At 41.4% G+C, this 12,541-nt stretch overlaps 1 protein-coding gene and 1 long non-coding RNA gene across 5 annotated transcripts in view; one reads left to right on the top strand and one right to left on the bottom strand.

Annotated features, from left to right (window-relative positions):
• The window catches only part of LOC310848541 (desmocollin-1-like), a 28,011-nt gene extending 19,469 nt beyond the window's left edge, over nt 1–8,542 (bottom strand). For 2 of the 4 annotated variants that reach the window (XM_083747681.1, XM_083747682.1), the window contains exons 1-2: nt 7,720–8,542; nt 155–239 (exon numbers count right to left, since the gene is read on the bottom strand). In XM_083747681.1, the coding sequence (XP_083603807.1) occupies nt 155–239; nt 7,720–7,797 (163 nt within the window). In that variant the 5' untranslated portion in view covers nt 7,798–8,542. The remainder of the gene's footprint in view (nt 1–154; nt 240–7,719) is intronic. The other 2 variants (XM_083747680.1, XM_083747679.1) reach the window with 2 other exon arrangements.
• Nucleotides 8,263–12,541, top strand: part of LOC310848715 — a 77,115-nt gene continuing 72,836 nt past the window's right edge. Inside the window, exons 1-2 of the long non-coding RNA XR_014566531.1 lie at nt 8,263–8,383; nt 11,074–11,131. This is a non-coding gene — a long non-coding RNA (uncharacterized lncRNA). The remainder of the gene's footprint in view (nt 8,384–11,073; nt 11,132–12,541) is intronic.

The raw sequence follows: 12,541 nt of genomic DNA, 5'->3' as shown, positions 1-12,541 counted from the left end.
ACTGTAACTAAGCATAAACCCCACTGTACACAGATAGGCTTCTAAAATAATGTGCATTGGAGTGCGCTATATATATAAAAATGGGTTGCAGGGAGAAGAAAACAGAACATCATTGTGAAAGCAACAGAAAGAGGCTCTAGTAATTGTTACTCACATCTGCCAATTAATGTTCCTGCTTCTAGTTTGGAAGGCACGTTAAAAGTCACTTTCTTGCTAGCTTCACAAAATAAACTTAGTACCTGAGGAGTAAAAGAATTGCATTATTATTTTTTGTTATTTTTGTATATACAGAACTATAAACAATAGGCCGAAATATAGCATGGTGATCTAACCTTATCCATGAATTAGATTGTAATATTCCTTAATATGACTGAAATTTGCACATATACATTTCCAGGTTCCCCCATTAAGAATGGCTGACAAGCCTTCATACTATTTGATGTCAGTATGAAGAAGGATTTGAGATTATTTTGATGCAACAACATCTAGGCCATACTGCACTGTTATGTGCACGAGATGCATTTCAGGAAGCCATCTATAAGGTTATGTTCTGTTGATAAAACATCCTCCGGTCATCAAACCAGAGGAAATTGGCAGCAAACCAGAAAATTGACACATTAATTAATGTATTCACCCAGAAAATGAAGTTAGGCTCATGTGGTGCCAATCAGATGGCTGGATTTAGAGACAGTTTTGACAAGCAGATAAAAAGATATTTGACAGAGGGAAGTGCTGCAAAGCACCAACACTATTAGGCCCTCCCTCTTCAGAAGGAACTGCTGGAATGTTAATGACATGCAATTCTTGATAAGTGCTCTTTTAGGGAAGTATTTATGATGGGAATACTGATTTTGAATTCAAAGTCTGTTGTTCCAACTGTCTCACAGCTCTTGGCACTGTACCATTGATTTAGCTTCGGGGAGGGAGAATCACTAAATGGGAATCTTAGTTGCAAGGTGAGTTGCCATCTTGGCAGCTTGGGCAACCAAATTTAATTCCAGCATGCCCAGGAACCCAGCAAAAACAACATGACATTTCTCTAGGCAGTCTTCAAATGGGAAAAAGACAAAAAAATTACAGATGTAAGCTATAGCTGAATGAGCCTGTGGCTGGAATTAACCATGGGAATTAGTTCAGAGATATGTGGGAATCAATGAGATTTCAAAACGTTCCACAAATTGTTGCATATAGTCTGTATCAAGGCTATAAGGAGTTGAGGTGTAATATGCTCCAATGCTCAATTTAATTCCCCAATAAGCAGGATATAGTTTCTTCAGTGCAAACAGCTTTGCAGAACTGTACATTATGGAGCCCCAAATCTAGTCTGGAGTAGATCAACACCCTGTAGATTTGCAGTATATAAGTGTAGTCTGTTCCTGAAGTGGTTGAAGAATGCAAAACAGGACATTCAGTGCCTTCATGTATAACACCTATAGGAAGTTAATGTGCAGTAAGAATGTGAGCATCTTGTTCAACCCTAGATACATACACTCTGAAACTACTAGGTATGAAACTACTAGGAATTTCAATGTAACTTCAGGATGTAAGCTACACCTTCAGAAAAAGTACAAACAAATGATTTTTGTTTGAGAAAGGTATAGTCACAAAGTACATCCGATTGGTATACACCAATATATATTGAGAGAGCGGGAAGCTTGTTGTAGTTATCTTTCATTAAACCATGTAACAAAAGACCTACAGAACATCTGGAAATTATCTGCAAAAAGGCAACTGTATGCTATAAGATATGATATCACACTGCAACAAATCTTTACAGAGAAGACAAACACACCGAGAACACTACCTTGAGGGACACTTTTCTCCCAAAGTCAAAAGTAATGTGAACCTGGAATGCACATTTCCTCAAAAGGATCTGTATGAAGATGAGGAGATTGCTTCTTAATCCAAAATTATAAGACTTTCTGTTGATTTCATATTTCATAAGCCTTTCCTTCTTCTTTTTAAGTGAACTATCAGTTGATCTGATTTCCAGCTTAATCAGGTGATAACTGTCTGCAGAAACTATATTGAGTATTTGCCAGTATGTTGTTGGGTCTCATGAATGCTGATCATGCATTTCAGAAGCTTGCCAACACGGCATGTCAAAACAACAGGTGGATATACTAAAACCTTAGGATTCAAACCATGCTTCAAAGGAGGTACTTTGTGATAGTCTATATTCTCTATAACAAATCTAGATACACATGATCTGGTTATAGAGGGTCAGCAGCAGATCAAACCCATCTTGAGGCAGTTGTTGTCATCCAGTCCTACCACCATGTTATCAGATGAGTGTGGTGCCACTTATACAGTGGTACCTCGGGTTAAGTATTTACCATAATTCGTTCCGGAGGTCCATTCTTAACCTGAAACTGTTCTTAACCTGAAGCACCACTTTAGCTAATGGGGCCTCCCGCTGCCACCGCGCTGCTGGAGCACAATTTCTTTTCTCATCCTGAAGCAAAGTTCTTAACCCGAGGTATTATTTCTGGGTTAGCGGAGTCTAACCTGAAGCATATGTAACCTGAAGCGTATGTAACCCGAGGTACCACTGTAGTAAGAAAGGCTCATTGGCTGTTATATATTTAAAAAAATAAAAAATACAAATTGAGGAAGCTTCTGCCCTAAGTTCAACAGGCAAGAATTCAGCTTGGTAGTTAAGAAAACACACCTTCTAAGATCCTTTCCATTATGATACTGATGGGGAACCTATGAATACAGTGCCCAGAAGTTTTCAGAATTTTATTCCTAACAGCTTTGAGGCTAACAGCGCTGGCAATTCCAAAAATTGGAACCCTTACCATATGCCCCCTTTCACTGGAATCAGCTGATCCCCTAAATCAAGGAGTCTCAAAAAACAACAACACACAAATAAATGATTTTAATTATTCCTCTCCTCTTTTTATTATTTTTACATCAGTAGACATTGCCTTACTGGAGCGACTAATGAAATGTTTGGCATTACTAGATGCATCTCTGAGCCCATCATTCTTTTCAAGTGGAGATTTCCATTTGATAAGGAACAGATTCCACTGCAACCTCTTCAGTGACTGAGGATTGTGCCTTTGCTACATGGCTAGGAGAAGCTTTGGAGGGAGCCAGCACACGGGGCTCGGGGAAATAAATATTCACCTGTTGGGACGTTTTTCAGTCTACCATTTAACACAGAAGCATTACTCTCATGGTTCCTCTCCATAGTGACTTTGCCCTCTGTAGGAAAGCTGTTAAGCATCATGTTGTATTAAGTCCATAAGACCAAACTGAGAAACACTGTGACTGTAATTTGTTTTAAAACTATTTTTAATGTTGTGTTTTAAATTGTTGTGACCTTCCCTGGGGCAATATAATAGAGACATAAAAAGATAATAAATTAATAATAATAAAGTGGCAGATATAAAAGAATCTGATAATAGAGGCATAAAAGGAGACTACCTGATAAATTGAACACCTACAGAGTCACAATCACAGAGTATCGAATGCATCTGCTGCTGCAGTAGATTTATCTATATGTACAATTATTATTATTATTATTATTATTATTATTATTTAATTTTTACCCCATCCTTCCATTGTGCTCAGGGCAAATTATAAATAATGGTAATTTGCATGGAACTACTAATATTTGGGCGTGGGGAGGAGGGATACAGCAGAATACAGATTAGGAGCACTCCTTTATCAAGTAGCAAGAAAGTGAAAGTGAGGTAATTAAAAGGTATTACTGGGTTTCTAACAAAAGTGCCCTGGAAAATAGTATGTAGATTAAATTACCACTTTAAATGTAAAATGGATTAAAGTTTTTAAGAGCAAAAGCGCTGACATTTTTCCCCACATTCCAATTTTCCATTACTGTCTTATACTTTTACAAAAGTCTAGTGACGTCACGTTGCTTCATTATTTCTACTCTGGAATAAGTGGGTTTATGATCGTTGCAAAAGGTTGTTAAAGGCACTACAAATGGTCTTGGAATTACAGGTGTGTCAATAAATTCAGTATGAGTAAGTCGAAGAGAATATGTCACACCAAACAATAACCAGTTAAAGTTAGTGTAGAGTTGTCTTATTGAAAGCAATTCATGTCAATTTGAGAATCAAGTGTTTCATATATGCAGCATGGTTCCATTCTTCCTAGCTATGTTTAAAGAACATTAAGAATAAGAGAGAAAATAACTGTGTGCTTCTATGCATGGCCTTTTAGTAGGAAGTCCTACTGAATTTCATGGGACTTACTCAGAGGTGTGTATAGTAGGATTGCAGTCTAAAAATCACTTTGCAGATTTTATTTGTGTATTACAATTCAGGTAACACATTCAGCACTTTCAAACTGGTTTAAACACATACAAACATTCTAAACATTCACAGAATTACCAGTGCCAGGGATGGGATTTACAGAGCTCTGTTTTGTAAATCAAATACTTTAACTCATTGTTTTATTTGTGAAGTTCCTATTTTCATCCAAAAAAAGATAGCAAACTTTTTCTGAAGTGTTTGCATTTTAGAACAATGGAATTCTGTCCAATAAGATAGGCTTTATTTATTTTAAAGTATTGTGTCACAATGAAAGCATTATAAAAATGGGACTTGGGTGGTATGTATAAATCTTATGATTTCAATGGGATTCAAACATATTAAACATCCTGTTCCTAAACACCTTGTTTGAAAACAAGGTACAATTATATCAGCAGGCCTTATAAGTAATACTGTATCTAAAATTGTGAAGTACTTAGATGGAAGAGTGCAAGTTTCTCTATACTGCAACATTAATGGAAACAAGTGGGTTCCATGGAAGTCAATTTGATACACCGTCAACTAATTCACATAGAATAGGAGTGAGTGTAAGCAGTTACTATACATTAGATATTCCAAAAATAAATAACGAAATTAATGCTGTAAAGGCTAGAGTGCAGATTGAATACCATCAGTAGCAGAGGATACTTTTAAAAAAAAAGCAGGAAAAGTCTATTGAAGGGGAAGTAAAACCAATCAATTAGGAAATTAAATTACTTGCTATTTCTGGCCACAAATGGCAAGCTAGAAGAGCCACCAATTAATAGTTATATTATTATTAATGTATTGAAGGCAAGGGGCAAGTGAACTATTTGCGTCTTGAAACGAAAATCTGATAAACGTGCAGGCTTTCAAACTGAATCTGAGCAGCACTCTGGTTGTGCTTTTGTATGGATCACAGAATTAGGTTGACGACCTTGAAAGAAATTAGAATGTTGATTTAATTCGTTTTAAAAGATTTCAAAATAATCCAGAGTGGGACTTAGTCTGAAGCAAATGTGCACATGACTACAGTCATTACTCCATTTTTTTTATTTTAAGGAATGATACAAACAATTGTGAGAGAAAATTCCGAACCGTAACTCAATACAGTAAGGTACTGGGAGCCACAGAAAGGCTATGGGGTCTATAAAGATCTCAGTAAGAAAGGAAGCCCAATGTTTTCCATAAGTCTAGCATGATACTGGACAAAGGAAGATACTGGACAAAGGAAGTAAGGTACATTTCTTAAAATAAAATTCATATAGAGACTCGGCTGTGTAAATGAGCCTATTCATATTAACTGACCTATTGCTTACAAAGGATTATAAGCTCAAATTTCAACCAACATGTCTATGTCTGCACAATCGCTAGTTTTTATAGATTTTAAAAAGGATGTTCACACTGTTAATCATGTTCCCCATTTGTGGGTTGGATCCAGACAAGCATACAGGCAAAGCAGGCCTATTGAAACCAAGGGGACAAGTTAGCCGTGGCTTTTATTTCAATGGGTCTACTCCCAGCATGACTAAATCTGGACCCAACCCATTGTCTGTATTTGACAAAGGGTTGGTAATTTATATAAGCTTCTTTTTTCTACTAGACAGCCAACACTTTGGACAGCTTTAAAGTGGAATTGGACAAATTCAAGAAGGCTATACCCATCAGTGTCTTCTAGTCATGATTTCCGTGTGCTCCTCCAGCATTGGATGATATGTGACACCACCGTCTGGGGAGCAGGGTACTGACTGTCTCATGTCCTGCTTGTGGGTTTCCCATAGGTGCATCTGGTTGGCCACTGTGAGAACTAGAAGGGGACTTTGGCCTGATCCAACAGAGCTCTTATGTTCTTAGATGCAACCTTAGAATTATTATTTGAAACATGCAAATCAAATTCACTGCAATAAGAGTGTACCGCAGCTGTTATTTCCTACAAGACTGACAAGGGGGGAAATATTTCCAATCTCCTATTTGCTTACAGCTTTTCTGGTGAACATAAACCCATTGGCAACAGAAGCCAAACTCAGAGAACAGCAATAGTTTACTGATAGCAAATGGCTAGAAAATTGAGAAATTTTATTTTTTATTAAATCTGTATACCGTCCTATACCTGCAGGTCTCAGGGCAGTTACAACATAAAATCACAATATGAAAACACAAAATACAGTGGTACCTCGGGTTAAGTACTTAATTCGTTCCGGAGGTCCGTACTTAATCTGAAACTATTCTTAACCTGAAGCACCACTTTAACTAATGGGGCCCCCTCCTGCTGCCGCGCTGCCAGAGCACGATTTCTGTTCTCATCCTGAAGCAAAGTTCTTAACCTGAAGCAATATTTCTGGGTTAGCGGAGTCTGTAACCTGAAGGGTATGTAACCTGAAGCATATATAACCCGAGGTACCACTGTACATAATAAAAATGAAAAGCAACCTAAAAGTCGCTTCCTCCCAGTCTCAAATAATCCGTTTCAAATACAGTAGAGAAATGTAGGAAGAAGAGGTACTGAATTTCCTGTGCCTCTAGAGAGTTTTGCCCCCACTTCAGGACCTCTTCCAGGCAAATATATTCCCAAGTCTAATACTAATATGTAAGCACACAGATTAACCATCTCACAGGTATAATAAAAGCATGCCGTCAATTCTTAACCAGCACATTTCCTTTTCAAAGTGGGAACCATCCCGGGCAAGACTAAGGCAGATCAAAGGCACGAGTTAATAAGGGCAGGGCGAAACCCGCAGAGCACACAAACGCCACTTAGCCAAGGCGCGTCGCCGATTTTAAGAAGCCAGTCCCACGGTATATTCCATCGGATCCTAACTCTCCCCACCCCCAAAAAACCCCACAGCAAATTCCAGGACGAAACTGCCACCCTGAACGCCCCTGAAGTCACCGTGTGAAAAAAAAGCTACTTGAAAAAAACTGAGCTCACTTCCGAGTAAACGCGTCTCTCCTTTTTTAAAGGAGTCCATGCATTTTCTCTCCTCGCCACAACACAACGAAGTCTCCCCATTCCCACTTTTAAAAACTTCAGAGTTTCGCAACTCCTACGAGAACCCCCCACCCATTTTCTCTCTCTCTGCGAATACGATACGCGAGTCGGAATCTGGGGAGGGGAAGCTTCTCCCAGCTTCGAGCCGGTTTCGAAAGCCTAAGAACGAAAAATTACTTTTCGGTGTGCGCAAATAGCATAAAGAGTCCGGCTTTTTGTTTCTTCCGAAGAGGCGTCCCTGGAAAATTCAGGTGGGCGCTGCCCCCGCCACAGCAGCGCCTCCCGCCCAAGAGCCCCGCGGCACGTCCGCCAGGCCGAACCCAACGAACTTCGCCCCGCAAGTTCCCACTTCGGCGCCGTTACCTGTCGTCGCCGCCGCCGCTGCCCAGACTTCCCGCGCCCTTCTCCCTTCAGCCCACCCTCTGCCTCCCTTCTCCCGCTCCACAAGGCGCGACTCCTACTACTCACCAGGAGGCCGACGAAGACCCGGAGGCCGGCGTCCGTCCACCAGCCCCCCCTGCGCCGCGCTCTCGCTAGCGGGGCCATGCTGCAGCCGGACTGGGGGCGCGCGCGCGAGCGAGCGAAGGTGGGCTCGGCGGGAAAAAGAGACCAGCGGAAACGGCGGCGCGCGCACGCTGGACGAGCGACCAGGTGAGTCTGAGGCGACCCGCCTGTCTCCACAGCAGGAGCTGCAAGGGTGGTGGCGGCAGCGATAGTGGATCAGCAGAGAGGCGGAGACGGTTGTTTTCTCCTACTCGGGTGATTTTTTTTGGTCCTTCTTCTGTTAACTCAAGTCTCCTCCCGTCCGCTGGAGGATTTGCCTCCGAGCGAGGGTGTGGGGCGAGGCGAAGGGAGGTGAGTTTACCTCAGCGGCTCTTCTGAGCGAGCACCTTTAATTAGGTTTCCTTTTCTCTCTCTCTCCCTCCTCCCTCCCTCCCTCCATTTGCCCCGCCCCACTTTTTCTTTCTTTCTACTCGGCCAGGGAGTGGAGCGGGAGACACCCTGGTTGGCCCCGCCCCCGCCCCGCTGCTGGGCAGATAGGAGATGCGCGGAGGATTAACACACGCCCTTCCCAGCTGCTTGGCCCCTGACTGTGCCCGGAGAGCGAGACTCGCGAGCAGGCAGGGCAAAGGTGCGAGGCGGGCCGCGACGTCACGGCCTCTGTCTTCAGGTTGCCCTGGACGTCCAGGGCCGCCTCTCCGGGCAAGCCCGGGCTGCTTCCATGGACGTCTGGGACACCAGCAGAGCCTCCCACCAGGGGAGACCCTGCAGAGGCAGGCGTCCTCGCCCACACTCAGATCAGGAGTTCACATAGCTGTCTTTAAAAACAAACAAACACCTCATTCCGAACAGGGAAAAAGTCCCTACGAAGTCTAGTTTCACTTTTCTAGACCCGCTTTCAATGCGTCCATTCCTCTCTGCTCTCTGCTTTCACAGGCCAAAGCGACGTCCTGCAGCCGCGCCCTCTTTTCTCTCATGTTGCACAGGTTGCTGAGCAGAGAGCATGCACGTCTGCACCTGGCTCATATTCTCTTATTAATAACAGAATTATTTGTAAACGTAGATTGAGTAGTACTAAACATGATTACTCTCATAACAGAAGAGCATAGGCGCCTTTAAAACATTTTATCCAGTACAGATGGGATCTTTTTTATTGAGGCGAAAGACACACAATAAAGAAAAATGTGGGTTCCCACAGAAAAGCACCTTTTGGGGTGGCAGAACATAGGAAATGTTTTAGCATTTGGGAACAGTTGCACAATCATGCGTTCTGAATGGTATGGTGAAATGTATGTTATACTGTAATCTGGAAACATTTTTAAGGGATTCTGCCTATATTCTACATCACAGCTCACTTTTTTAGATTACTAATTACCGTATTTTTTGCACCATAACACTCACTTTTTTCCTCCTAGAAAGTAAGGGGAAATATCTGTGCATGTTATGGAGGGAATGCCTACGGATTTTTCTCCTCTAAAAACTACGTGCGTATTATGGTCGGGTGTGTGTTATAGAGCGAAAAATACGGTAACTGACCACCACTGTTTACTTCTGTTAATATAAGTATATTTATTGTTTTTTTCTTGATTGCATGGAAAGGCAAACCAGTTGCTGCAGAAGAAAGTACCTATCACTGAGCAATCCTAAATTATCAGATTCCTGGGTTGTGAAATACCAGCTACTATGACAGGGGAAAAAACTTTTCAGGGCGATCCTCTGACACTGCAGTCTTTAGCATACAATAGTGTCATATTTTGCACAACGGGATAGTTCAAATTGTATTTCACAATGAGACTACCCAGTGTTGGTGTGAATGTGTGTGTGTGTGTGTGTGTGTGTGAGAGAGAGAGAGAGAGAGAGAGAGAGTGCACAGTGTATTAATGAGAGAAAGATTAAGGGTGAGTGGAAGATAACCCCAAAGAGAGGTAGGAAGGCTGGCCAGTAGGGTTTGGGAAAGCCTATGTGTGAGAAAGGGAGGAGATAGATGGATGGAGAGAAAAGGGGTGCATAGTCTCTGATCTGTATAGCCCCTGACCTCTTTCCTCCGAAGGAATGTGATTTTCAACTACAATAAGGTTGCCCACCACCCAGAATTTTGAATTGACAATAATGCTAATACAATGAGAGGTGCCATATTCCCCCAGTTGGGGCAGGTCCATATTTAAAATAGATGTTGCCTATTCCATATCATCACATCCCTGTCAGAACAGGATGGCCAATAATGCAAACCTGTAAGGCCATGTAAAGATGGCTATTTCACCCAAATAAGATTATCCAGATCTGAGTTAAATTGGAGTTACGGTACCATAAGAGGTTCATGTTAACACATACAGTGGGAATTAACCATGGCAATGAGGCAATGAGACATATACTATTGATTATCAAAGGATTATAGGGAGGATTATAGAGGAAAGTATTTGGCCCTCTTATAGTTCTGTTGGGAACTCTCTGTGTGTATGTGTGTATTTGCACTTGCCCACCATTATGCAGTAGTTTGCATAGCTGGTAACAGATGGCGATGCAAACTGCAGTGTGTGTGTGACAAGAAGCAGTGGATGGACAGCCATGGGGAACTGCAGAGGGGCAGCAAGAATATGCAGCTGCTGACTCCTCCACTTTCCAGTGTCAGCTGCCCTGCCCCCAGGATCCAGATCCTCAAGCAGGCTGGCACCACTACTGACTGCCCTCATCCTCTGCAGCTGGCCACCAGTTAGCACCAGTTAGTAGTATGAGGAGTGACATGGGAAAGAAAAAGATGCCCATAAGCATTGGCCAGCCTCATGATCCATAGTGGCATGAGGTGGAAAAGGACAAAGTGGCAGCCTTCCAGACTCAGGATCCATAGTGTCAGGAGCAGCATGAGGTGCTAAGGAGAAGGTCTCAGCTCCCTTGCACTGATCCTTCCAATTGATGCCTGGTGTTGAAAGGTTCAGTGTGGGGTGGGCTTGCAAAATGCAAGCTTTCTCACTTACTACTTGGGCAGCAGCAGGGGGAAGGAACACAGTTGCTGTGGGAAGCAGGAGAAGGAAGCAGGGGGTGATTCAGAACCTGGGAGGGGGTTGATGAGTTTAGCGACCAAGGGCACAGCCATGTGTGTGCATGTGCATAGAGTATTATGTTTGTAGCATTTTAATGGCATTTCGTATATTGCTGGTAAAGCTGCCATAGGCATCAACTTCCATATATCAAGGCATGAAAATGAAAAGTATGAAGTAAAATGTTAATGAAGAAATGAACATGCTTTGGAAGACACGGCGGGAGGTGATGCAGGTGTGTTTGTGTGTGTTTTTAACTAAATCATCTTTTTTTATTCAATACTAGACTCAGACTAGACCAAGAGAAGCAGGTTTTAAAGTTATATTGGATGCATGTGAAATAGGTAAGGCATGATACTTCCAATATTGTAATTCTACATTACTTCTTACTTTTTATTTTAAAAATATCTATGATTGTTAATTTACCTGAATGTATACTGCTCACTGAAGATACAAGGACTAAAGTTTTCAGTCTCCATGTACGTGCAGATGTTTATATGTTTTTAGTGTTACTATTGATTCTGCGGTCTGTTTGCTGTTTGCTCTCTCTCTATATATAACACTATTTATAGTTGCTTCAGAGTTCAGTACATATTTCATTTGTGTTCTTTTACTGCCATTTAAACAAGAATGCTTACCATACTCAAAACTGGAACTTATATGCCTGTTTTTTATTATTATTTCTGAATTGATCTTTCTCTTTTGTGGGCATATTGTTGAAAGATTCCCTTTTATTTAGAAGGTAGACCCATATACAAAATGAAAACCGAATAAACAATGTACAAATAAATAAAGTCCTGCCTAAGAGATTTGCACCACTATTTATTTCTCTTTTTATTTATGGTTATCCCATCCATGTAGATGACACACAACTTGTATTTTGTTTTGAGAATAATTGCCCATAATAACCTATGTGCTATTCAGTTATTATTCATACTTTAGACTCCATGACTGAATAGACCATGGAATTGGCACAGTGATTTTATAGCACATTCTTTTTTCCTGTCCTGATGAACCACATAGGATTCACATTCCATATAGGAATAGTTGCACTAGAAAGGAGTTGCACTAATGTATCTGCAGAACAATCTATGATCTGTTGTGCTATTATTTTCAATCCTGTTATTAAGTACCAGTCAACTACCTGTTATTAATGCAAATGTGGTATGGGTGGGAAGCTTCGGAGTATGAATAGCGTTGCCTGAGCTCTATTATATTGGGCATGGATGCAATGTCATAACTGTGGGGTAGCCAGCAAAGGGCAGAGGCAGTTATTGCAAGGGAAGACCTGCACTTGGGTCTTGCTTGCCTGCTTCCTATGGGCATCTGGTTGGCCACCATAAGAACAGGATGCTGGACTAGATAGGCCTTTAGCCTAACCCAACAACATTCTTCTTATGATCTTATGAGGAGCTTCAGCCACTGCAGCAATACTTGTTCCTTATTTTAAACAATTATTTGCTGGTTCAGGGTTGTGGTTTTGTGAGCCCAAGGGTTTTTCCCTCAGAGAGAAGCCACCCATTCCACATGGCAAACTGCTTTTGAAATTGGGGTTTTCAAAGCTAATTTATGATCACATAGGAGTCACTGCTAAGAACATAGAAGAATTACTACCTGAATAAAATTTGTGTAAATGTTGTATCCAATTCTGCCTGCGTACATGGTGCTGTTGTCATTGAGATATATAACAAAGTGTCTTTAACAATATTTTATTGCAATGTTTTTCCAGTAGCTTGTAAGTCTTTCGATTGTAT

This window comes from Podarcis gaigeae, assembly GCF_964106915.1.
Source record: "Podarcis gaigeae genome assembly, chromosome: 7".
Taxonomy (NCBI): Eukaryota; Metazoa; Chordata; class Lepidosauria; order Squamata; family Lacertidae; genus Podarcis; species Podarcis gaigeae.
This window is presented reverse-complemented; position numbering and strand designations above follow the sequence as displayed.